This window comes from Aotus nancymaae, unplaced genomic scaffold (assembly GCF_030222135.1).
Source record: "Aotus nancymaae isolate 86718 unplaced genomic scaffold, 86718_ANA_hifiasm-v0.15.2.pri h1tg000089l, whole genome shotgun sequence".
Taxonomy (NCBI): Eukaryota; Metazoa; Chordata; class Mammalia; order Primates; family Aotidae; genus Aotus; species Aotus nancymaae.
The window spans coordinates 16521769-16544504 of NW_026988504.1; the positions used below are offsets into that span (position 1 = coordinate 16521769).

Sequence of the window (22736 nt, forward strand, 5' to 3'; positions counted from 1 at the left end):
CGGTTTGTGGCCTGAGCCACAGGCCAATGGTGGTGCTGTACTGAGATGGAGAAGGAGTGGGTGTGGAAGGAGGAAACAGTCTCTGTGGCACCTGCCTCCTGCTCAGAACCCTCGTCATGTAATTCCCCTTAATGCAATTCCCCTTTCGGGTCTGTCTCCCACTCTGGGTGGGAGGTTCCGTGAGGGCTGGGGTCACACCTGCACAGTTCACTGCTACATCTTTTTCTTTTTTTCTTTTTTTGAGACAAGGTCTTGCTCTGTCACCCAGGCTGCAGTGCGGTGGCACAATCTCAGCTCACGGCAGCCTTGAACTCCTGGGCTCAAGCCATCCTTTCACCTCGGCCACCCAAAGTGCTGGGACTACAGGCATGAGCCGCAGCACTCACAGTGCCCGGCCCCCGAAGGCCCTCGGATGTCCACTATATTTATTTCCTAGGGTTGCAGTCACAAATTACTGGATGGCTTAAAAACAAAAGATACGTATTTTCTCACAGCTCTGGGAGTCAGAAGGCTGAAATCCAGCTGCAGACAGGTTGGTTCACTGGGGAAGCTCCAGGGAGAACCCATTCTGAGACTCTCCCTGGTTTGGGGCCTGCTGGAGTCTGTGGTGCTGCTGGGCTTGTCGGTGCCTTGCTCCAGTCTCCGCCTTCTCCTCTGTGTGTCTTCTCCCCTTCTCTGCTAAGGACACTTGTCACTGGACCCAGGGCCTATCCTAATTCAGGATGATCTCATCTCAGCCTCCTTAACTTGATTACATCTGCAAAAGCACTTTTTCCAAATAAGGCCACATTTGCAGGTTCTGGGTGTTAGGACCCAGGAATCATTTTTTTTTGGAGGGGGAGGGGGTCACAATTTAACCCACTTCATCCACCAACTGAGGAAATGAGTGAGTGAGTACCCTGCAATTTCTGGTTGATTGGGGAAACAAGTGTAACTCAAACCCCAGGTCAGAGAGCAAAGTCCTGGCTTTCCAACCAGCCTTCTTTGGGGGCTGTTTGTATTCCCCGCCAATTTCTCTAAGATGGTCATTTAGGGATGTGTCCGGAACACAGCATGTCAGGTAGAAGTGACTCACAGCGAATAAACTGGAGAGAAGTCGAGTCATAGTTAAAAGCAGACTTAACATTCCAAAGGTGAACAGCAATCCAGCCTTGAGGTTGAAGCCATTCTTGTGCCTCTTCCTGCCAAGGCAGAGACAGAGAAATAAATACCATCGCTGAGCCAGGTGGTGCAGTGCAACCCCAGGCCCGCACCCCTCTCAGGCATCCTGCCCGGCCAGTCGACCTCCCTTCAGAAGCAATGAACATTTCCAATGTGGAGCGGGAGGCAGGTCAACAAATGCTGCTCGAAATACCTTGGTCAGGGTTGCTGTGACCTCCCATCCTGCCACACACACCTTAGGTCACAGGCAGCCTGCTCCTTTTTTTTTTTTTTTCCAAGACAGGGTCTTGCTCCATCACCCAGGCTGGAGTGTAGTGGCACAATCTCAGCTCACTGCAGCCTTGAACTCCTGGGCTCAAGCCGTCCTGCGCTGAAGGCCTCCCCCTCTGGAAACTATAGGGGATTCGCTGCTAAGAAGCAGGAGGTTTGTCTGTGTGCCCCACGATCCAGGCAGAGAGGTTCAGAGCAGAGGGGACCTTTGAGGGATACATGGGACCCTTCGAAGGTCTCAGAACACGTCTGCCTTTCCAAGCTGACCACAGGCATCAACACTTAGACTTAGGAACCCGACTTCTCGCTATCTATGAAGGTTTTCCCCAGGATTTTGTCTCCTAGAGACCCTACCCCACCCCAGGCCCTGCCCCACTGACCATCCTCTCCTCCAGTAAGAAGAGTCTGTCTGCCCGGATCCAAGACCAGGACCAGGCCCCGGAGGGAGGCAAGCGACATAGCAGGGGGATAAGCAGGAAGGTGTCCGAGGAGCCCAAAGGCCAGGCTTCCCTGGGACTGACAGCAGCAGCTCCAGCCCCAGGGACACACAGAGACGCACATGGCTGGAAATGGGGCTGGAACTCGGGCTGCCACGAGCAAGGCCAAGTGCTCTCCCTGGGTGGTGAGTTTCTTTGATGACCAGACCTGAAAAGGGCCCTTTCCCACAGGGGGCTTGGGATTCCTGACTTTGCTGCCTCAGCATGAAAGTGCCCAGGCCCCCTAGCTGAGCCCCTCTCTGGGAGTCGGGTCCCCATCCCCTGGGCCTTCCTGCTGGGGCGTGCTGCTCTCCCCACATTGTGGGGGCACCAGCACTACCCACCTAGCACCGCAACCCCCCAGGGCCTCTTCACTGGTCTCCTAGGGGCTCCCCTAAAAGCCAAGTGGTCCTGTGCTCCACTTGTAATCAAGTCCCAAGGCGGCTGGTTTTAAAGACACAATTATGCATTATGGATAAAGGGCAGGTCACCCTCCCCCGCTGGCCAGCTGGGCATCTTCGCTTGCCCCGAGGCTCCCATGAGAGGCTCCAGCAGGACTGTCCCCTCCCCTGGGCACACAGAGCAAGCCAAGACGCCCCTTGGTGCCTGCAGTCCCAGGAGTCGAGCACGGGGCTCCTGGCTGCAGCCACGGAGACGCCCTCTTGCTGAGATCCCGCTACAAATTGATGAACGCTAACGACCTGCTTCCTCCATCTGGCACTGCAATCACGAAGATGTTCCCAAATGCTGGAAGGTGGGGGGTATTCTTTTTTTCTTTTCCTTTTTGCCTTTTTTCAAATATTTATGAAGAGATTTTCCATTTATCCTGACACGTCTCCTCCACCGTGGGTGTCAGCTGGGAGGGCTCAGACAACAAACTCCAGAAGGTATTTTCCCCAAAGCAGCATCTGGCTCCGTTGGCAAGTACAGCGGGTGGTTTGCTGGGAATTGGCCGAGGAAGAGGGAGGAGGAGCCACAGGCTGGCAGCCTCCGGTCTGGGCTCCCTGGCTCTGCGATGCTCCCAGGGATGGGGCTGGGGCATCCCAAGAGAGCAGCCAGGATACAGGACCTCACAAGCACCCCCACCAGCCTCTCTCACTCTCACCTTTCAAGTCTTCTGGCCTGATGGCAAAGCTCCCCAACTCTCCAGGTAAACCACCTGGGTGGTGACCAGTTCTCCACGGCAGCCTCTAAGAGTCTTCTGCAGCAATTCCCAGTGGAGCGGGTTAATGAAGGAGAGGATGCTGGCTCGGCCCCCGCATCCCCAAGCTCTCCCCTCCCAGGAAGCCTTCTGAAGGCAGAGCCAGAGGCCTTCCTCCCTCTCCCCGATGGGCACCTCCTACCTTCAGAGACAGTGCAACCCACACGGGGGGGCAGAGGGAGTCACCTGGGCAGCAGGGCGGGAGGTTGCGATGAGAACTTGTGGAATCTCCCAGGTCACACCAGCTTCACCGCTGTCTTCTGCACTCACCTGCGGCGCGGCCAGCCAAGGAGATCCAGGAACCCCCAGCCCCACATTCCTTGTTAGTTACCACAGAGTCTGAGCCAGGGTGTATCTGCCAAAGATGAATTCTGGTGAAAATCAAACACTTTCCAGGAGATCTTGGATCCAAAGGCATCATGGCTTTGTGCCCTTGATTTTGCCTGGGCTGCCCATTAGCAATCACTGGGGAGCTTCAAAAAATATCAGTCCCCAGCCCCACTCCAGCAAGGTCAGAATACCTGAGAGTGAGGCGTCTACTTCTAAAATCTCCCAAGTCATTTTCAAGGGCATCTGGGGTTGAAAACTACTCAGCTATGGGGAGACTATGACCCCTGGACACAGATAGTCATAGATTGAAGTCCTTGCTCTTTTACTTACTTGCTGTGACCTGGAATAATTTATTTGCCTTCCCAAAGCCTCAGTTGCATCATCTCTAAAATGGGGATAACAATATTTTTCTTGTCCTAAGGTACCCAGCAAATGTAACTGTTTAACAAAGTCAAGCTGCTATTAATCATCTTCCATCACAAACCCATCTTCCGGGACAAGAGACTGCTGGTGTTGAGTACGCAGAGCAGCCCAGGAAGGCAGCCAGTCAGGCAGCTGCTTCTAGCCATGCACAGAACTGGCACCTGCGGAACTGCTGCCTCCCTTACCTGCAGAACAGACTCAGGCCTCACCTCTGGGTACCAAGGCTGCAAGAGGACAATTCGGTCATGGGCCACACCGCTCCCCAGGTGAGGACACTCCCAACAGATACAGCATCAGTCAGAGACTATCTCTCTGAGGCCGGGCACAGTGGCCCACACCTGTAATCCCAGAACTTTGGGAGACTGAGGTGGGCAGATCACCTGAGGTCAGGAGTTCAAGACCAGCCTGGCCAACATGGTGAAACCCCGTCTCTACTAAAAATACAAAAATTAGTCAGGTGAGGTGGTGGGTACCTGTAATCCCAGCTATTCAGGAGGCTGAGGCAGGAGAATCGCTTGAACCCAGGAGGCAAATGTTGAGGAGAGCCGAGATCATGCCACTGCACTCCAGCCTGGGCAACAGAGTGAGACTCTGTCTCAAAAAAAAAAAGAATATTTCTCCTTGAATTTTTAAAGGATCTACAGCATTTAAAATATCTCTTCTAGGAAACCGGTATATCTCTCATCCTCTGTTTATCTGGAAACGGTCTGTTCTCAGATTCAGCCGAGAGCTGGGCCAGATGCAAGTTTCTGAAAACTCACTCTGCTTGGCACTGCCCTGGGTGGGCCAGGGTGGCATGGGGAAGCCCTGAGGCCCACTACAATCATGCAGGGAGCAAGTGCTTCTGGGCGGACACTCCAGTGATCCTGCAGACCACTCGAAGAGGCCCCCAAAGCCCGGGGAGATTTGCTCATTCATAAGTAAATATGATTTCTTATTTTGTGTTATGTACATCTCCTGGTGACATCTGCTGATATCAGACCACCTTTCCTGGGTCAGCTGGGCACCCATGTCTTCTTCAAATCTCATGGCAGCTCTACCAAAGCAGGTGCCACTCTGCCGACACACTACTGGGAAGAGCGGGCCTGGAAGAGCTAAGCTGCCTGCTGTATCCCTTTTCCTATAGCACACATTGCCGCCACTTTCTGGACAAGACAAGAATTTGAAGAGAATTTTGGCAACTGCCAGCAATGATTTCTTTTCTTTTTTTTTTTCAGATGGAGTTTCACTCTTGTTGTCCACGCTAAAGTACAATGGCACGATCTCGGCTCCTCTGCCTCCTGGGTTCAAGTGATTCTCCTGCCTTAGCCTCCCAAGTAGCTGGAATTACAGGTGCTCGCCACCACACCGAGCTAACTTTTTGTATTTTTAGTAGAGACGGGGTTTCAATGTGTTGGCCAGGTTGGTCTAGAACTCCGGACCTCAGGTGATCCACCCGCCTTGGCCTTCCAAAGTGTTGGGATTACAGCCGTGAGTCACCGTGCTCAGCCAGCAATGATTTCAATAATGTCTTAATGCCTGAGAAGACCCACGTAGGTTCCAACAGGACAATATGAACCCATAGGGAGGGCTCTGCTGAAGGAAAAAAAAACCAAAACAGTATTTCTGGATTGGATACATTAATGGGTCTGTATTACAAAGGGTGCTTGAGTCCAGTGACATCAGTGGTTGTTGGCAGATGAGGATAAGCAGTAGCCTCAACTTCGTCGTCAGGGAGTATTAATGAGCAAGATAATAATAAAAGTTACTATTATTTAGTAAGTACGTAAATCAAAATTATAAGCACAGGTTCTGTATACAGACCGCTGAGGCTTAAAATCGGGCAACTCTTGGCAAGCAATTCACCTTTGCCATGCCTTCATTACCTCTTTGGTAAAATGAGATCAATAACAGTATCTATCTCAAAAAGTTTTGGAAAAAATCAAATAATGTATGGCAAAGCACGTTGAATAGAGCATGGTACAGATAAAGTGCTCCGTAAACATCAGCTATTAGCATTTTGGGGTTAATGTTTTTCCTGGGCTTATTGAATCTGCACGTTAACCAACCCGGTGAGGCCAGTATTTGGTTTCCTCTCTTATTGGGGCCCAGAGAGATTCAGCCACTAGTCCTAGGTCACACAGCTGCAAATGGCAAAGCGGAAGTGGAAACCCAGGTCAGCCTGCATCTGATGACCTTTCCTTTCTATCTCATCAAAAGGCCTTGGAGAGAAAAGCAACAAAGACCCAGCAGCTCTTCAATGACAAGCAGGAACCACCGACATAGGAGGCAGAGGGCAGGTAGTCGGTTGACAGCTGCAATCCAGAAAGATGTCTGCAGTCTAGAGCAAGCTCTCCCACCCAGTAGCAAGCGCAGCTCCAGGAGGGCCAAGAGCAACCCACCCCCAAACCCCCCGCAGCCAGCTGAGAGCCAGGGAGGCTGGAGATGAAAAGGTAGGTGTGGTTCTGAAGGCGAAAGTACCAGGACCTTCGCTGAACAAAACCTTTCATTCAGCAAACAAGCACTTAGCAGAGTTGTACATAAAACGCGCCCTCTTCTTCCAGCCCCTGCATCAGTCTGTTATATTTTAGGAATTAAAAGCTCTGCTTTGGTAAAAGCACAAATGACATGTTTGCTGAAGAATGTGCTGTCACTGACCATCCTCCCCACCCCCTCCCGCACCCCCGTTTTCAAACGTTTCAGCCTCTGAGTGCAGACAATCTCTTTCTTGGGGTTCTTCTCAACCCTTTGAGAGCCAGCTCAGTTTCAGAGGCCAGCTGTGGACAAAGGAACCTCTCGGCCTGTTTGTCCTGTAGAGTGTTTTGAAAAGAATGTTCTCAGAATAACCAGCCGACACTCAAGCGTGCTGGGCCGGAAGCTTTGGCCAAGCCAGGCCGTTCATATCAATATGCTCATCCACCGGCTGGTTCTAGAACAGATTCTGGCAGGGGAGACCACCTGCAGGGCACAGTCCATGCTGGGATCCGGTTTGCAAACACACAGGTCTGGATAAGCCCACACGGACTTCACTCACAGTTCACTGCGTTGTTTGCCGTTTAAGAGTACTGGGTTTTCCTGCCATCGCAGTAAATGGAAAATGCCCAGGAGAGGGTAGCAGCCAGAGGCCAGAGGCATCTCAGACAGGACACTGGGTACCCGGACAGAGGCTGGCCCTCTGCCCCCGACTCTGGCCAGCATCAGGGCAGGTGCTGGGGTAAGAGCTGGGAGGAAGAGTAGGGTGGGCTTCCAAGGCTGGTAGCTTCTAGCACCTGCCATCAGTCCAGCTCACTCCCACCTGCCCAGGAAACGGGGAGCCTTCTCCAAACTCCAAACTCTAGCCCCACTGCCAACAGCTTAAAAAGCACAGCTGTTTCCTAACCTCTCCACCCATTAATATTATTTTATTAATAATAATAAAAGTCAGGTGACTTTTATTATTATTATTATTATTTTTTAGATGGAGTCTCGCTCTGTTGCCCGGGCTGGAGTGCAGTGGTGTGATCTTGCCTGACCGCAACCTCCGCCTCCAAGGTTCAGGCGATTCTCCTACCTCAGCCTCCTGAGTAGCTGGGATTACAGGCACCCCTCCTGCACACCCAGTGATTTTTTTTTTGTATTTTTAGTAGATACGGGGTTTCACCATGTTGGCCAGGCTGGTCTTGAACTCCTGACCTCTAGTGATCCACCCCCCTCAGCCTCTCAAAGGGCTGGGATTACAGACCTGAGCCACTGTGCCCAGCCTCTCATGTGACTTTGATCATCATTTGAACTTGATTTCATCTGGATAAATGTGTGAGGAGGAGCAGGGGAGGAAGCAGAGTGGGCAAAGTGGCCTCTGTGCCCTTCGGGGTGTGGGGTGCAGTATAGCAGCCGATGGAGCCCAGCTGTGCTCCAGGCAGAGCTGGGTTCAAATCCCGGCTCAGTCACTTGCTCTCTGTGTAGCTGCAAGTTCATCACCTACACAAAAGGGATGAAAGTGTCCCCTTTATATGGTTGCTGTGATGGATAACTGAAATGAGGGATGCAATCACTGGCACCCAGAGGACACTCATGAAATGCTATTTCCCTTCTCTGCACTTCTAGGTCCTGGTCTGGCATGGAGATGGTGAGCGTGCCACCGTTTTATCACCGCTGAGCTGGAAAAAAAAAATGCTGTGTATTCAGCTTCCATCACCTTGAATGGGATATCCGTGATAAGCAAATGAAATGGAATAAACTTGAATACATAAAGCCATGTAGCATTTTCTGATCTCCCTCAAAGGAGCCTACTGAAATACTGAAGCAAAAAAAAAAAAAAAAAAAGAAAGAAAGAAAAGAAAGTCATCCTTGCAGCGTGCATAATCTGATGGAGGGGAGGCTGTCAGGACCCGGATCTCCAGGCATTCTTCTTGGAGGCTGAGCAGGCTGGATGGGTTTCCAGATAAGCCTCCACACTGAGCCAAGCCCCAGAATCTTCTGGGCCTCATCCCCAAGCCTTGGCTATAAAACGGGAAATCATTCTTTGTGTCAATTCGCCTGAGATCTCACCCAGGCTCCTCAAATCCCCTCACTAAGCCTTCTGAAATCACCAGAGCCATCTGCTTTAGGTCTGGAAATGAGATACTACAAAAGTTGACTCACAAAGGTCATTATTTCTGGAGGACAAAGGGGGAAAACAAAGGTTTTGCTTAAGGCTGTGGGAGCTGCTGCAGAGAGCGACTGCGTTCCCCTGGCTGGTGGAGGGCCTCTCCCGACTTCTTGCCCGGACTGCAGACGCAGAGGGCTCGGCCGCTTGGACGTGCAGGTTATGCAACATGAGCGTCCTAACTCTGCCTTCGCCTCCCACAGCCGCTGCCCAGATGCCTCGCCCTGGAGCTGAGATTGCCCAGGGTGCTGGGCTCATTAAGGCTCTGTCTTCACAGCCAAAGTTAAGTGAAGAATTGAGATAATTACCTAAATGATTCAGTAAGGAGGAAAGAAACCACGTTGGATAGAAAAAGACAGTTTGGGAGGACTGGTCCAAGTGACTGGCAAATCCTGCCACCTTCTCAGCTGGCAAGGGAGGTAATAATACACATGTTTACTTGTTCACACCCCCAGCAGTAACATTTATATTTATACGGGGTTCGCGGGGGGTCGTGGAGGGGGAAGATGCCAAGTGTCTAGTCTCTCCGGAACAAGACCAGTCCAAGACCTCCTCCTAGGCAAGAGAAGAAGACATCCCTCCCTCAATTCTGGAAGTGTCACATGGGAGAAACTCCAGGGTCCTCAGGCAGCAGTTAAATACTGTCATTTAGAGTTCTCTAATCTGGCTGAGCAGAAATTTCCAGATTTAAATTGTGCTCACCCAAGCATGATGAATGGTCTCAGCCAGTCCTGGGTTTGCGCCAGCTCCCTGTGCTGGCAGTCAAGTCCTTATGCGACTCCACAGTCCACACCCTCATAACCGCAGAACCAAGCACGGCGGCCCACAGGTGTCCGCAGACAGAAAGGCAAACTGCCAAGCTCCCGTTGGGGACCCCCTAAATTAACAGGTAATAATGACGACACAGCCAAGCAGTACTTAACAATGGCAGAGGCTGTTTAGCATCCTTGAAAAACTCTGGCCTTGAAGTCACTGAGCTGTGAGCTAAGATGTGATCCCACCCTCCAGGCGTGAGACCTGGAGCAAGTTACTCACTGTCTTTGCACCTCAGATTCCCCTGGTGTTGTCGGGGGTGATAGTGAGAATTAACAGTGACTGTAGGCCGGGCGCAGTGGCTCACGCCTGTAATTTCAACACTTTGGGAGGCTGAGGTGGGTAGATCACTTGAGGCCAGGAGTTCGAAACCAGCCTGGCCAACCCGGTGAAACCCCGTCTCTATTAAAAATACAAAAGTTAGCCTGGCATGGTGGCACACACCTGTCCTGGCTACTCGGGAGGCTGAGGCGGGAGGACTGCTTGAACCCAGGAGGTGGAGGTTGCAGTGAGCCGAAATCGTGCCACTGCACTCTAGCCTGGGTGACAGAGCGAGACTCCATCTCAAAAAAAAAAGAAAAAAAAAATTTTTAAGTACATATAATATATGCCTCCTAGACAGTGTTGGGTTCACTTGTCTCCAAAAAACGGCAGAAAAGCCAGCCTGTACTGCCCAGCCCAAAACAGCTGCTGCATGTACACGACACGCAAGGTGGCTTTTTTGACCCTTGAAACAACTCTTTTTTTTTTTGGTGATAGAGTCTCACTCTGTCACCCAGGCTGGAGTGCAGTGGTGCGACCTCAGCTCACTGCAGCCTCTACCTCCTGAGTACAAGAAATTCTCCTGCCTTAGCCTCCCAAGTAGCTGGGATTACAGGCACATACCACCACTGGCTAATTTTTTTTTTTTTTTTTTTGTATTTTTAGTAGAGATAGGATTTCACCATGTTGGCCAGCCTGGTCTCGAACTCTTGACCTCAAGTGATCCCCCTGCCTCAGCCTCCCAAAGTGCCGGGATTACAGGCGGGAGACACCACGCCCCGCCAACCCTTGAAACAACTCTGAAAGTTGGACTAGAGAGGTATCCTTTTCCCAGGTGGTTTTGGCTGGTCCAGATTACCTTGCAAGTTAGTCCGGGAGCCAGCGTGCGAAGGTGACTGTCTTGGCTTCTGGTCCGGTGTGTTCTCAACTCTCCTGCACACTTTTCTGCAAGTGGAGGAGTGAGAGCTGGTCTACCAATGTTCTGATCAAGGAAGATTTCGGTTTTGTCTCCCAAGGGATGAACGTGAGGACTGCTTGCTTGGAGGAGGGGCCCACCTCCTAAGTGTCATCTCCCCCATCTAATAGGTGACTGGGAGAAACTGCTGCTCTCCACCCCTGCAGATCAGGTTCATGTAACTCACATTCATTCGTTTCTCCCAAAGTCTCTGAGGAAGGCTGCAAGCGGGACAGGGTGGAGGGGGACGTTTCTGAGTAACTTAGTGGCTGGCTCAGGATATGGTTTTCACAGCATGCTTTGTGGAACCCAGGGTCCAGAGAGGTGCTTTGGGGGCTGCAGTGCATGATGTGTGTGGGTGAGCACCGGTGCCCTGGGTCCCTCATTCAACCAGAGCCATGCCAGCCCTTACCTACAGGTCTAACTGGTCTAACTGGTTTGTTTACATTGGGCTTCCACTTAGGATTTAATTTGAAACAATGATTTGTTAGAAGAAGAGGAAGACGAAGAAGAAAGAAGAAGAAGAGGAGGAAAAGGAGGAGAAGGAGAAAGACGAGGAGGAGGAGGAGGAGGAGGAGGAGAAGAAGAGAACTTGGGATTCATTTTTCTGGAGTTTCTGAGGACTGAACCTAGACTTAGCCCAGTGGCTGTTAGGGCTGGAGGTGGGTAGCCCTGCCCTGGGTCAGAGCAAACCATCTCATACCTTCCGGTCCACTCAGAACCCCAGACCAGGTGGCAGGTGGGTTAAAGTAAATTAGAAGTGATGACCCTTGTCCGTTGTGACTTGGAAAGCAGAATAGACACCCCAAGGGCAGAAGGGGCCAACAAACAATCATTGATGCAGCCAGCCCGGTCCTCAGGCTCTATCACCTTGTGAGGTTTTCCCCCTTTATTTCTATGATCTAATCCTCCCAATCAGACTATAATTTTCCAGGGGCAAGAAACACTTCTCACTCAGCAAACATTTGCTAAGCCCTTACCATATATGCCAGTCATAGGAAAGGCTCACAATCTCATGGAGCAGAGAACAGTGATTCCAACACTGGGTACTCTCTGAAGAGTGAGCACCAAGGAAGGTGCCACAAAGAAAGTTAAGCTTCATTTTGCAAGAATAGCAGCACTCCCTACACCTTTTTGCATATTCTGGGGTCCAGTGAGGCCAGGGGTGCCAACAACAGGACCATCTGGACATGCGAGGTCAAGGGGCGCTGCACTTCCTCATGATGGGCTCTGAGAACCTCCTGGAGGGCGGGGTTTGGAGCTGGGTCTTGAAGGAGGAGGAGCCCGGGCCGGCTCCCTGGAGAAGGGAGTGTGTTCAGGATGGGATCACAGCTGCAGCAGGTGAAGCCAGCAGGGCTTGGGGCAGGGGCTGGCAATAAAGGCCAGGGAAGGGAAAGCCAGTTAAGCTCGAGTACAGCAAAAGGCAAAACGAAATAAAGGTATTGCAAAGGGGCTGGGAGAGAGAGGGAAAAGGCTGGAGGGTGGACTGTTGGAATCTAACAAACTGGAGTGGTCCTGGACTCCAGCAGTAACAGACCTCTGGAGTCCTGGGGTACTCCAGTAAATGGGAGCACGCAGGAGCGCCCCATCTTCAATCTCAGCCTTGCCACCACTCTGGAAAGCAGGGACCCTGTGTTCTCCCCGAAGGACCTCTCGCTGACATCGCCCTTCTCCCTCAACCGCAAGTCAGGGTCCTTCCAGGCCCTGCAAGGGGATCTAGAGGAACAGGAACCGCCTGCACTGGGTGGGGCCTGGCCCGGGCCTGGCGTGCCTTGCGAGGTCTGGCGGCGTGACCCACATCTAGGGTTTCGGGAATTCTGACCTGAACACGCACTCCCACACTCACCTTCATCACCAGGTGAACAGCCACAGAGGGGAAAGGAGGGACACACCCACCCATGCCCTCCTCCACAAATTAAAGAATCCGCAGGGCAGTCGGAGGGGAGGCCAGGTGTCCTGGGCGGGTAAGAGAGGTGGCTGGAGACGCACTTTCCCTTCGGTCCTCCTGGGGAACCCTTCCCTCGGCTTCCTTCGCTCCAATAATGTGAATGAACCCTGGGAGAGGAAGAGAGAGCGCGCGCGAGCGCGGGGAAGCGGGGAGGCGAGGGGGAGAAAATCCGGGCTGGGGAGAGAGGGGAGCGCAGAAGAGCGCACAGCCGGGCGGGGGCCCGAGGAGCGAGGGGCGGCGCCGAGAGGAGCGGGGCGCGGGCCGGGAGCGCGGCGGCGGCGGCGGCGGGGGAGGCGAGGAGGGCGCGGGGCGGAGGCGCGGGCCGAGCGGGGAGGGCGGGCCCAGAGGGAGGAGCCCCCGGCCGCCGCCGCCAGCCCGCCAGGCGGCCCGCGCAGCCCGCACTCGCCGCCGCGCCTCGGAGTTTGAGCCCCAGCGCGGCCGGAGCGCAGGCACGCCCGGGGCGCGGGGTCGGAGCGCGCAGCGCGGCGCCGCCCCCCGGCCCTCGGCCCCCCAACCCCGGCGCCCCCGGAGCGGCGCGCGGAGGGAGGAGGGCGGGCGGGCGCGGCGGGCCGGGCCGGCGGGCGGCGGACTATGAGGCGCCCACCATGGTGCGATGCGACCGCGGGCTGCAGATGCTGCTGACCACGGCCGGAGCCTTCGCCGCCTTCTCGCTCATGGCCATCGCCATCGGCACCGACTACTGGCTCTACTCCAGCGCGCACATCTGCAACGGCACCAACCTGACCATGGACGACGGGCCCCCGCCCCGCCGCGCTCGCGGCGACCTCACCCACTCGGGGCTGTGGCGGGTGTGCTGCATCGAAGGTACGGCCGGCCCCGACCCCTCGCCGCCACACACACACACACAAACACACACGCGCGCGCGCGCACACACACGCGCACACACTGCCCGGGGCGCGGGCCGGGGAGGGGGTGGGCGCGGCGCTGGCTCCGCGAGAGACACAAAGGAGCCTGAGCGGGCGGGCGGGCGGGTCCCCTCGCGGCCAGCTGTGCATCAGCTCGGGTCTCTCCCAGCTGGGTCCTCCCCAGCAAACCGACCCCACAAACTCTCCACGCGCACACGCACACCCCCTCGCCCACAGACACAATGAAACACACCGAAACTCACGCGTGCGCGCGTACCCCAGGACCCGAGCGATCCCCAGGGGCTGCGCCGGCACCCCCGGGGGAGGTGGAGGCTGACGAGGGGGCGGGAGGAGGCTGGGGTTGGGGGAGCCGACAGGAGGGGGGAGGGGTTGCTTGGCAACCGGTGTCTGTGCGATTGCTATGGGAACTGGCCATCCTGGGGCGGGGCCGGCCGGGGGTGGGGCACCTCGGGGCCGCTGGGCGCTCCTTCCCGGCTCGGGCTGAGGGGTGAGGGCAGAAGTAGGGTCGGGGGTGCGGTTGTGGGGGGCGCGGTCGGGACGGGGATGGGGGCTGGGTGCCGAGCTGATCTAGGGTACCTGGGTAGCCCCAGCCCGCTGCCCGCCTCGTCTTCCATAGAGCCACTGGCCAGCTTCTCGCTATGCACTGAGGCAGCGAGGGGAGCGACCCCGAGTCTCCCCCAATGGAGACAGCGACCTCGGTCGCGGGCCCTCAGCAGGAAGGCTGCGGGAGACCTCAGTAGGAAACTGGGGTGTTCAGGGGCGATCGGCGGACAGGCAACAGCCTGGGAGGGGCGTGGTCGTCTCATCCGAGCTGCGCGCTGCGACCCCCAGATGCGACTGGAGGCCACGTAGCAGGTGTCAAGAGGTTGGAATGCCTCTAGGGGCCAGGATTTCGCCCCGGGACTAAGGGGACACCTCCCTCCTGGGGAGGGGCCTGGATGCCTCCAACGCCAAAATGCGCTCAGCTTCGGTGCCTTCCGGGCGCCCTTCTGCCCGGTTGCGGAACTTGAACAGGTGGCTGGGGAGGGGCTGCCTGGTCCCAGCCAGGTTGGGCACAGGATTGCTGCTTAAGCGTCGCTCTCAGATCAGGGACCAGGTGGAGGGAGCTGGTGGGGGCTTTCCTTTGATTTTTCAAAAACGCGTTGGACAGAATTCCCTCTTTCTTTTTCCATAACCTTTCCCCGAGTGTGAGCTCCGCCCCTCAGTTGTTCGGGAAGTTCTCCCACATACCTAGCCTTCCTTACTGCAGTTCCAGCCCCTGCACGGAATTCAGCCGCGGTTGTTTCTTGGTAGAGGTTGGCAGGGAGCTCTTAAAACCATAGCCCTTTTCTGGCCGCGTTTGAAGTCCTCTGAAAAGAGGCTTTGTGAAACTGGGTCTGCTGAGTGAAGTCAACTTGGCCCCCTTTCCCCTCCAGACCATGCTTGTTCTCATCTCATCGGGAATCCTGCCCACCTCTGTCTCCCACCCCCACTCCCAAAAGAGGCTGCTGTGCCCTTTGCAATTTGGAGCATAATGCCAGGGCTGAGTGGCATCTTCAGGTGACAGAAATGTGCAATCAGTAGTTAGAGAAACATACAAAAGAGCCAGTGGGCTCACAATCACACCCTCGTCTTTTCTTTTGAAAAACATCACATTTTGGTGTTCAATTGCTCTGATCATGAACACCTACTCCTCTCCTCTGGAGAATGTACCCACGTCACTACCTGCCACAGCACCTGAGTTGGATACAGAGCAGGGGCTGCAGTGCTCCGTACTCCACCTCACAAGCAAGTTCCATTGGGTACCATCTGCCTGGCACAGTAAGTCATAAGTCATGCCACTGGCACGACCCAAAGGCATGCGTGGACCCAGGGCCTTCCAGCTTCCCAGTGGAAATTCTGAAACTAACTCCTCCGTGCTGGAAGCCTGGCTTCCTTTATTAATTCCTCATCCTAATTAGGATTAATGCTGCACTTGGCATCTTGCCAGCTGCCTCCAGTCATTTGCACTTTGGTGTTCAACAAGACAGCCCGGAGCTGATCTGGGCAGCTGGCTCCACTAGCAGAGGGAGCCATCTGGGGGACCTCACCGAAAGAACTGGGCTGCCTGTGTGATTCCCCAGAGCTCAAGGGTTCTGAGGTCCAGAACATCCTCATGGGACCCAGGGCTGGGAGAGTGGGTTCAAGATTCCTTGGCTAGAATCATTGTGACAGTCCCTCAACCTGGGTGGGAACTGCCAGCTTGTCTCATAAAAAGCACATCCCTAGACCAGCAGCTGTCAACCACCTGACACCTCACCTCCTACAATGCCTCCACCTGCCAGCAAATAGCCAGAGCTGAAGCCTGGAACGCACCTTAACCCTAGGCCACTCTCCGGGGACATGGAGGGAGAGTTACCTCCATGTTGGCTTTCAGGTATAAAATGCATTATTTCCACCTGTTCTTTAGAAAAGTATCCCAAAGCATTACCTCCAGAGCAAAATGAACAGAAGAAAATGAAAAAAAAAAAAAAAATCAAACCTCTGGGCTGAAACTGAAGAAATGCTGCAGCAGACAGCTAATAAGACTCCGAGTGTAATGGCAGAACTCTGAAGGGTTTGCTGGCAACTGGCAAATGACAGATTCCGTTTCATGTTCGTGTCTTATAAATAATGTTGCTGGGCCAGGAAGCGCAGCCCTCTGGGTACTTAAGGCATCCATGCTTTCTGGCAGGGCTGCGTGCAAAAGACTGCTGCTCCCAGCTTCACGAGGGCTGACCTTGTCTTAGCCTCTTTCTACCCCTCAAATCAAGGTCTCTCCCTTCTACCCGCCCCTCCGCTGGAAAATGTCAAAATGCTCAAGTGTGCAGAGCCTTGTGCACATTACCGTGTGGCCTGCCCATGACAGCCCTGGGACAGCACTGTCTTCACCCCTGTCTGCAGATGAGCAAGGGAGGTGTGGAGAGGTTCAGGGACTTGCCCAGAGGCGCCCACATAGGAGGCAGCTGGGCCAGATTGGAGCCTTTGTCTCACTACAAAGCTCTTCTCACCAGATCATCCTGCCTTTTCCCAAACAGCTTCTGGGTTGCCATTAAAAATAGAACCAAGTACTTGACTACCCAGTGGAACCCAGCTCTGAGGTTGGGCTGGTGGCAGCATGAAGGCATTAGAAGTGAGGATGCACAACGGATACACAAATTGCATAACACACCTTTTCCCGTCTCCTTTTCTCTTCCTTTCCTTTATTTTTGCTTTTCCCTTTTTCTCCTCCTCTTCTCTCTCTCCCCTCCTCTCTTCACTTCTCCTCTCCCCCCTGCCTCCATCCCTCCCTTTCCCTCCTCTCCTCCCTTCCCCTTCCTCCTCCCTTCCCTTCCTCTCCTCTCCTCTTTTTCTCTCCTCTTTCTCTTTCAGTCTTTCTCTCTGTCTGTTTCCCAATCTCTCTTTCTCAGTCTCTCTGTCACCGTCTGTCTTGTCTCTCTCCCAATCTCTGTTTCTCAGTCTCTCTGTCACTGTCTCTGTCTCTTTCTCTTTTTTCTCTCCTTCACCTGTGTGCTGGACTAGTCGCTGCAATCAGTCATCTGCTCCCCGCCTTCTGAGACACTCACCTCATTCTTTGTATCTTTGGTGACACCCAGCCAAGCCTGGGGACATAGGAAAGGGGTAGTAAACCTTTTTTCAAGGTTTTCCAAAGGCATCATCAGCCAACATTTGTTCTGTCTCATGCATTTTGGAATTCCGTGGGTGTAGAATATAAGCAAACATCACAGAGCACGTACTATTGCCAGGGACCAAAGACTTGTGGAGACGTGGAAGGGAAGAAGAGACTCTGGGCTCAGAGGACAGCAGCTTGTGCCACATGCCAAGGCCTTGCCTCCCACACCAACTCTAGAGAACTCACTAGAACCACCCAGATCCCCAGCTGCCATCAGGAAAGCTCTCCATCCAAAGAGAGCTCCAGGGTCCGAGAGTCTTAGCCATGCCCCTCCCGCAACCTCCCATCACAAAAGGAGGAAGCTGCCTCCAGCACGCCCACAGCTCTGCCAGGGCCTTAATATAGCAGCCTTGATGCCAGGGGTGGCCCCCATGCCTGCTTTGTGCCAGCTCTGTGCTGGGCAATAGTGGGGGAAGATATGGAGAAGGTTCTGGAACCTGAGCGCGAAGGAGTTCTTTAACCCAGTCATGTTCTCCTGCCTCACCACAGCATCTTGCACACCAGTGTACCCAGCCTTTCTTCCCACCATGGCACACTGAGGAAGAGGAAACAGTAGCCCCACACCCTGGGGAGGGGAGTGAAAAGACAGCCATGGATGTCTCCTGAGAGGCCCCAGCTGCCCCGAGCCCTGCCCATTGCCCACAGGTGGGAGGCTCACTCTTTCCAAAGAGTTTCCTGAAACTCTTTCCTGGTGGGTCAGCTATATGGCTCTGTTTTTTTTTTCTTTAGGCGAACTTTTGCTCTTGTTGCCCAGGCTAGAGTGCAATGGCGCTATCTCGGCTCACTGCAAACTCCACCTCCTGGGTTCAAGCGATTGTCCTGCCTCAGCCTCCTGAGTAGCTGGGATTACAGGCATACGCCACCACACCCAGCTAATTTTGTATTCTTGTTAGAGACAGGGTTTCTCCATGTCGGTCAGGCTGGTCTCGAACTCCCGACCTCAGATGATCCGCCTGCCTCGGCCTCCCAAAGTGCTGGGATTACAGGTGTGAGACACCGCAAAGCCCGGCCTGCTTGGCTCTGTCTTAAACCACACTCCCGACACAGGACCATTCAGAGAAGTTTGATCCAAACGGCCTTTCTCCACCGACTCCAGGCCTGGCGCTGGGCTTGAAACTTTTCCTATCTGTGTTTGCTTTCATTTTCTCTTGAAATAACCCAAAGGCAGCTTGTCCAGCCAGGCCAGGGTAGGTGACAGTGCCAGAGCAGGCTCTTCCCTGATGCGCCAAGTACCGCCAGCTCGAATCCTCACCCTGGACCCCCGTTGCCCTTGGATGCTAATCGTCACTGCCATCACTATGAAGACCTTCACGCGTAACTCACACTCGTGCATGTAATTGCCCACAACACCTCAAGGTAAATATTGATTATCTGCTGTCTATAGGTGTAGAAAATGAGGTTTAAGATATATACAGTTCCTGAGTATTGCCTTCCATTGTCCAGATCATGGCCAAGGTGGAACTTAGGAGCTCCTCTTGGTACACTGGTCAGGGGAAATCCTTTACTGGAACCATGCGGATTTGGGAAGGGGCAGGTAGGGGGTTGTTGCAGTCATCTCGGGCTGACATCATAAAATATGATAGACTGGATGGTTTAGACCACAGATGTGAACTTCCCGCAGTTCTGGAGGCTGGGAAGTCAAAGATGAAGGTGCCGGTGGGCTCACTTCCTGGCGAGGTCCCTCTTCTTGGCTTGCAGATCGCCGGCTTCTTCACATAAGTTCTCTAAGGCGTAACTCAGGAGCACCAAGGGCTGTGGGTTTAACACCAGCCGCCCCTCGCACCAGGGCAGGGTTTCTCAACCTTAGCACTGCTGACACTGGGGCCACATCATCCTCCTAAAATGCTCACATGGAGGAGGAGAGGGCGCCAGCTTTTTGGTCCGTCCTTATAAGGGCATTGATCTGACCATGTCGCTCACGAACTCATCTATATCTAATTTCTTCCCAGTGGCCCTGTCTCCAAATGCCATTGTATACATGGAGGATTAGGTCTTCAGCATATGAATTTTGGGGACACACAAGCATGAGTCCATCACAGATATGTTCTCTCCTGTCTCTGCTTTACAACTGTTGCTTACTCTCCAATCATTCAGGAAGGGGCCTTGAGGGTCTCTTTTCAGGTCTGCCTTCCCCTAATGCTCCGCTCTCTGTCTCTTCTCTACCTTCTTCTGTTCTTTATTCCTTTCTCTCTTCTTGTAAGGAAACACTAGCTCCTTTTAAATGGAGCCAGCTGATTTAGTGAGGAGAAGCTGGTGGTCTAAGTGGACCCCAGCCTGCAGACTGACTTAATGGCTCCGCTACAGAGCCAGCTTTGGAGGAACCCCTTTTCAGAGACTTCAAAAAAATCTCAGTAGGAAAATCAGATCTTTCAAATAAACCCCCCGTGTCAGTCTCCACAGACAGCCGAGACTCAGAGGATTTCCAGGACATAGTAACAGAAGTGCTGAGTAGGAAGGGGCCTTGGGTCACCAGACCCTGAGTGTCAGAGGCGAGGGAGCCACAGCCAAACCGGAGCAGCAATGTACAGGGAGGGGGCCTAGTGGGCCTCTGTCTCCTCATCTGAAAACTGGGGCCTGGCTGATCTGGAATACTCCTTCCACTTCTGACTTTCTGTCACACAAGCCCCAGAGAGCCTCTGCCCATAGCTTCCAGGTTGAAGGAAGGAGGGCCTCATGGAGGGTCATTGCCGGAGGAGGGGATTTCCAGCCAGAACAGCCTTGGAGGCTACTTAGTTCAGTGGCTTTCCGCCCTTTTGCTGCTGAGACACACACACAGGCTACAAGTCACCTGCCTGCTGGGCGTGCCGCTGTCCCTCCTTCATTCGTTCAGCACAGGCTCACTGAACACCTGGTCTGTATCAGGCATGCAGGGTTCAGGGTCACAGCTGCAGACAGGACAGACAGGTCCCTGCTCTCCAGGAACAGATATTCCTATGTATGAGGGAGTTGACACTTCGAGGTGCTGAGGTGTGTTATGGTAAAAACGGAGCAGGGGGTGTGTGGGGAGTGGCTGGAGGGGCTGCTATTGGCTGGTCAGGGGACGGGAAGCTGTCAGGGAAGGTCACATTTAAGCCAAAACCTGAAGCACAAAAAGGACCTGGAGGGACAACCTTCTAGGGAGAGGAAAGGGCAAGCCGAGGCCCCGAGCAGGAGGGAACCTGGTGAGGATGGAGGAGAGGGAGTGAGGAGGAGGTCAGGGCGTGGCCCTGGGGAGGCTCCAAGGTCAGGGTCAGAAGCCTGCTTTATTTCACATGAGATCGGTGCCATTGAAGAACTTGGGACAAGGAAGTACGGTGGTCTGGTTTATGTTTTTGTTTTTTGGTTTTTGGGATGTTTTTTGAGACGGAGTCTCACTCTGTCACCCAGGCTGGAGTGCAGTGGTGCGATCTCGGCTCATTGCAACCTCCGCCTCCCGGGTTCAGGCCATTCTCCAGCCACTGGGACTACAAGCGCCCACCACCACGCCCGACTAATTTTTTCTATTTTTAGTAAAGACGGGGTTTCACCATGTTAGCCAGGATGGTCTCGATCTCCTGACCTCATGATCCAACCACCCTGGCGTTCCAAAGTGGTGGGATTACAGGCGTGAGCCGCTGCGCCCAGTCTGGTCTATGTTTTTAGCAGACCTTCCAGCTCCATTTGGAGATGGAGATACCAGAAGTCAGGGGAGGCTACCAGGAGACTCATCTGGAGATTGCGGCAGACTGGAGACCTGGGGCCATGTGGCAGCAGCAGAGGTGGGAGAGGTGGAGGGATGGCCCAGAAAAGGGGATGAGGAATGAAGGGTAACCTTCCAGATTTGGAGCCACAGCAGCTGGCCAGGCGATGGCACCATGGCCAAGTAGGGAAAGACGGAAGAAGGAGCAGTTGTGGGAAAGAAAGCCGAAGGCATGCCCATGGGGGTGCCAGATTCTGACACTACTACCGGATACCCCACAGCCGGAAGTAGTGCTGGACAGTTCCGTAGGGCGGAATTCAGGATCCCCAAGGGTTATGGGCTCAGCATCGGCTGCCCCTCGGAGCAGGGCAGGGTTTCCCAGCGGTAGCACTGCTGACTCTGGGGCAGGATCATTCTCTGCTACAGGAGCTGTCCTGTGTGCCAAAAGCGTTTAGCAGCACCCCTGGCCTCCCTACCCTGGAACCAGTAGTACTCCTCCTCCTCCAGCTGTGGCGACCAAAAATGGGCTCAGACTTTGCCATATGTCCCTGAAGGACAAAATTGCCCCTGTGGAGAACCTCTCCAGTCTAGGGGAAGCATTGTTTAGGGCTGCAGGGACAGAGGGCAGAGGGGGCAGGCACGATTCCTGGTAGCTGGAATCCCAGTCACTTCTCTTCCATTTGAGAAAGCACATGGGACCAGGCATGATGTCTCACGCCCATAATCCCATCACTTTGGGAGGCCGAGGTGTGGAGATCACCTGAGGTCAGGAGTTCGAGATCTGCCTGGCCAACATGGTGAAACCCCGTCTCTACTAAAAATACAAAAGTTAGCCAGCCGTGGTGGTGCGCGCCTATAATCTCAGCTACTCAGGAGACTGAGACAGGGGAATCGCTTGAACTTAGGAGGCAGAAGTTGCAGTGAGCTGAGATCCCACCACTGCACTCCAGCATGGTGTGACAGAGCGAGACTATCTCAAAAAAATAAACAAAAAGGCCAGGCACAGTGGTTCATGCCTATAATCTCAGCACTTTGGGATGCCTAGGCAGGTGGATCTCCTAGGGTCAGGAGTTCGAGACCAGTCTGACCAACATGGTGAAACCCCTTCTCTACTAAAAATACAAAAGTTAGATGGGCATTGTGGTGTGTACCTATAGTCCCAGCTACTCAAGAGGCTGAGACAGGAGAATTGCTTGAACCTGGGAGGCAGAGGTTGCAGTGAGCTGAGATGGTGCCACTGCACTCCAGCCTGGGCAACAGAGTGAGACTCCATCTCAAAAGAAAAAAGAGAAGAAGCACATGGAACCCAAGTGGGGGAAGTGATCCTATTAATGGGATGACCTGGCGACCCCCTCAGGGGCCAGCCCCTCCTTTATTCATAATAATATTTACCCTGCCCACAATGCCCAGCAGATGTCCACCCTGGGGCTGCCAACCACTGAGGCTTCCTGGTTCTTAGGCTGTGCAAGCCCAGGAAGTTCAAGATGGGTGAGGCAGAGCGACTTACCCAAGGTCACGTGGCTCAGGAGCAGAAAGTGGCCGTGGGGCTGCCTGGCTGGGGCTCTGTCCCAGAGTAACCTCCCCTTGGGTGCACACCTGGGCAAAGGTGGAGCAACACACAGACACCGTAGCATGGAGCAGCAGTAGGCGCAGAACACCGATGGAAACTGGCTCCCGCGGCCTCTGTGCCTCCGGCCTCCATTGAGGTTCACCTGCACACACTCGCAGAGAGGCGGCGCTGCCCTCCACGACAGCCTCCCCTCAACAAGGAAGCCCTCCCCAGTGGTCTCATGTGCTTGCTCTCCTGGGAAACAGCTTCAAAAAGGGAACAAACTGGTTCTAACCCCCAGGGAGGGCCTGCGTGGATCTGCCCCCAACACCCCGCCCCGCCCCCCAATTCTTGTTCTGCATCCCTGTGATACCCCAGGATACTCTGGGAAGTGCTGCATGAGACCCTCTTTTCTGCACTGCAAGGCAGGGCATGGTACCAGACAAAGGACTTTTTTTCTAGCATATCAGCTTCTTCTTATGAAAAACTTGTCAAAGCTGCAAAAATGACATCCCGTGACTTTACTGTTTG

At 54.0% G+C, this 22736-nt stretch overlaps 1 protein-coding gene and 1 long non-coding RNA gene across 2 annotated transcripts in view; one reads left to right on the forward strand and one right to left on the reverse strand.

The window, feature by feature from the left end:
- Positions 1–2590: 2590 nt before the first annotated feature.
- LOC110568279 (uncharacterized) lies at positions 2591–12533 on the reverse strand. Its single transcript, XR_002478575.2, has 4 exons — positions 12340–12533; positions 10398–10483; positions 3295–3463; positions 2591–3108 (listed from the first exon to the last, which is right to left on the reverse strand). It is a non-coding gene; the product is annotated as an uncharacterized LOC110568279 (long non-coding RNA).
- A 308-nt stretch (positions 12534–12841) lies between these two features.
- The window catches only part of CACNG4 (calcium voltage-gated channel auxiliary subunit gamma 4), a 60573-nt gene continuing 50678 nt past the window's right edge, over positions 12842–22736 (forward strand). Inside the window, exon 1 of the mRNA XM_021670875.2 lies at positions 12842–13266. Coding sequence (XP_021526550.1) covers positions 13047–13266 — 220 coding nt within the window. The 5' untranslated portion in view covers positions 12842–13046. The remainder of the gene's footprint in view (positions 13267–22736) is intronic.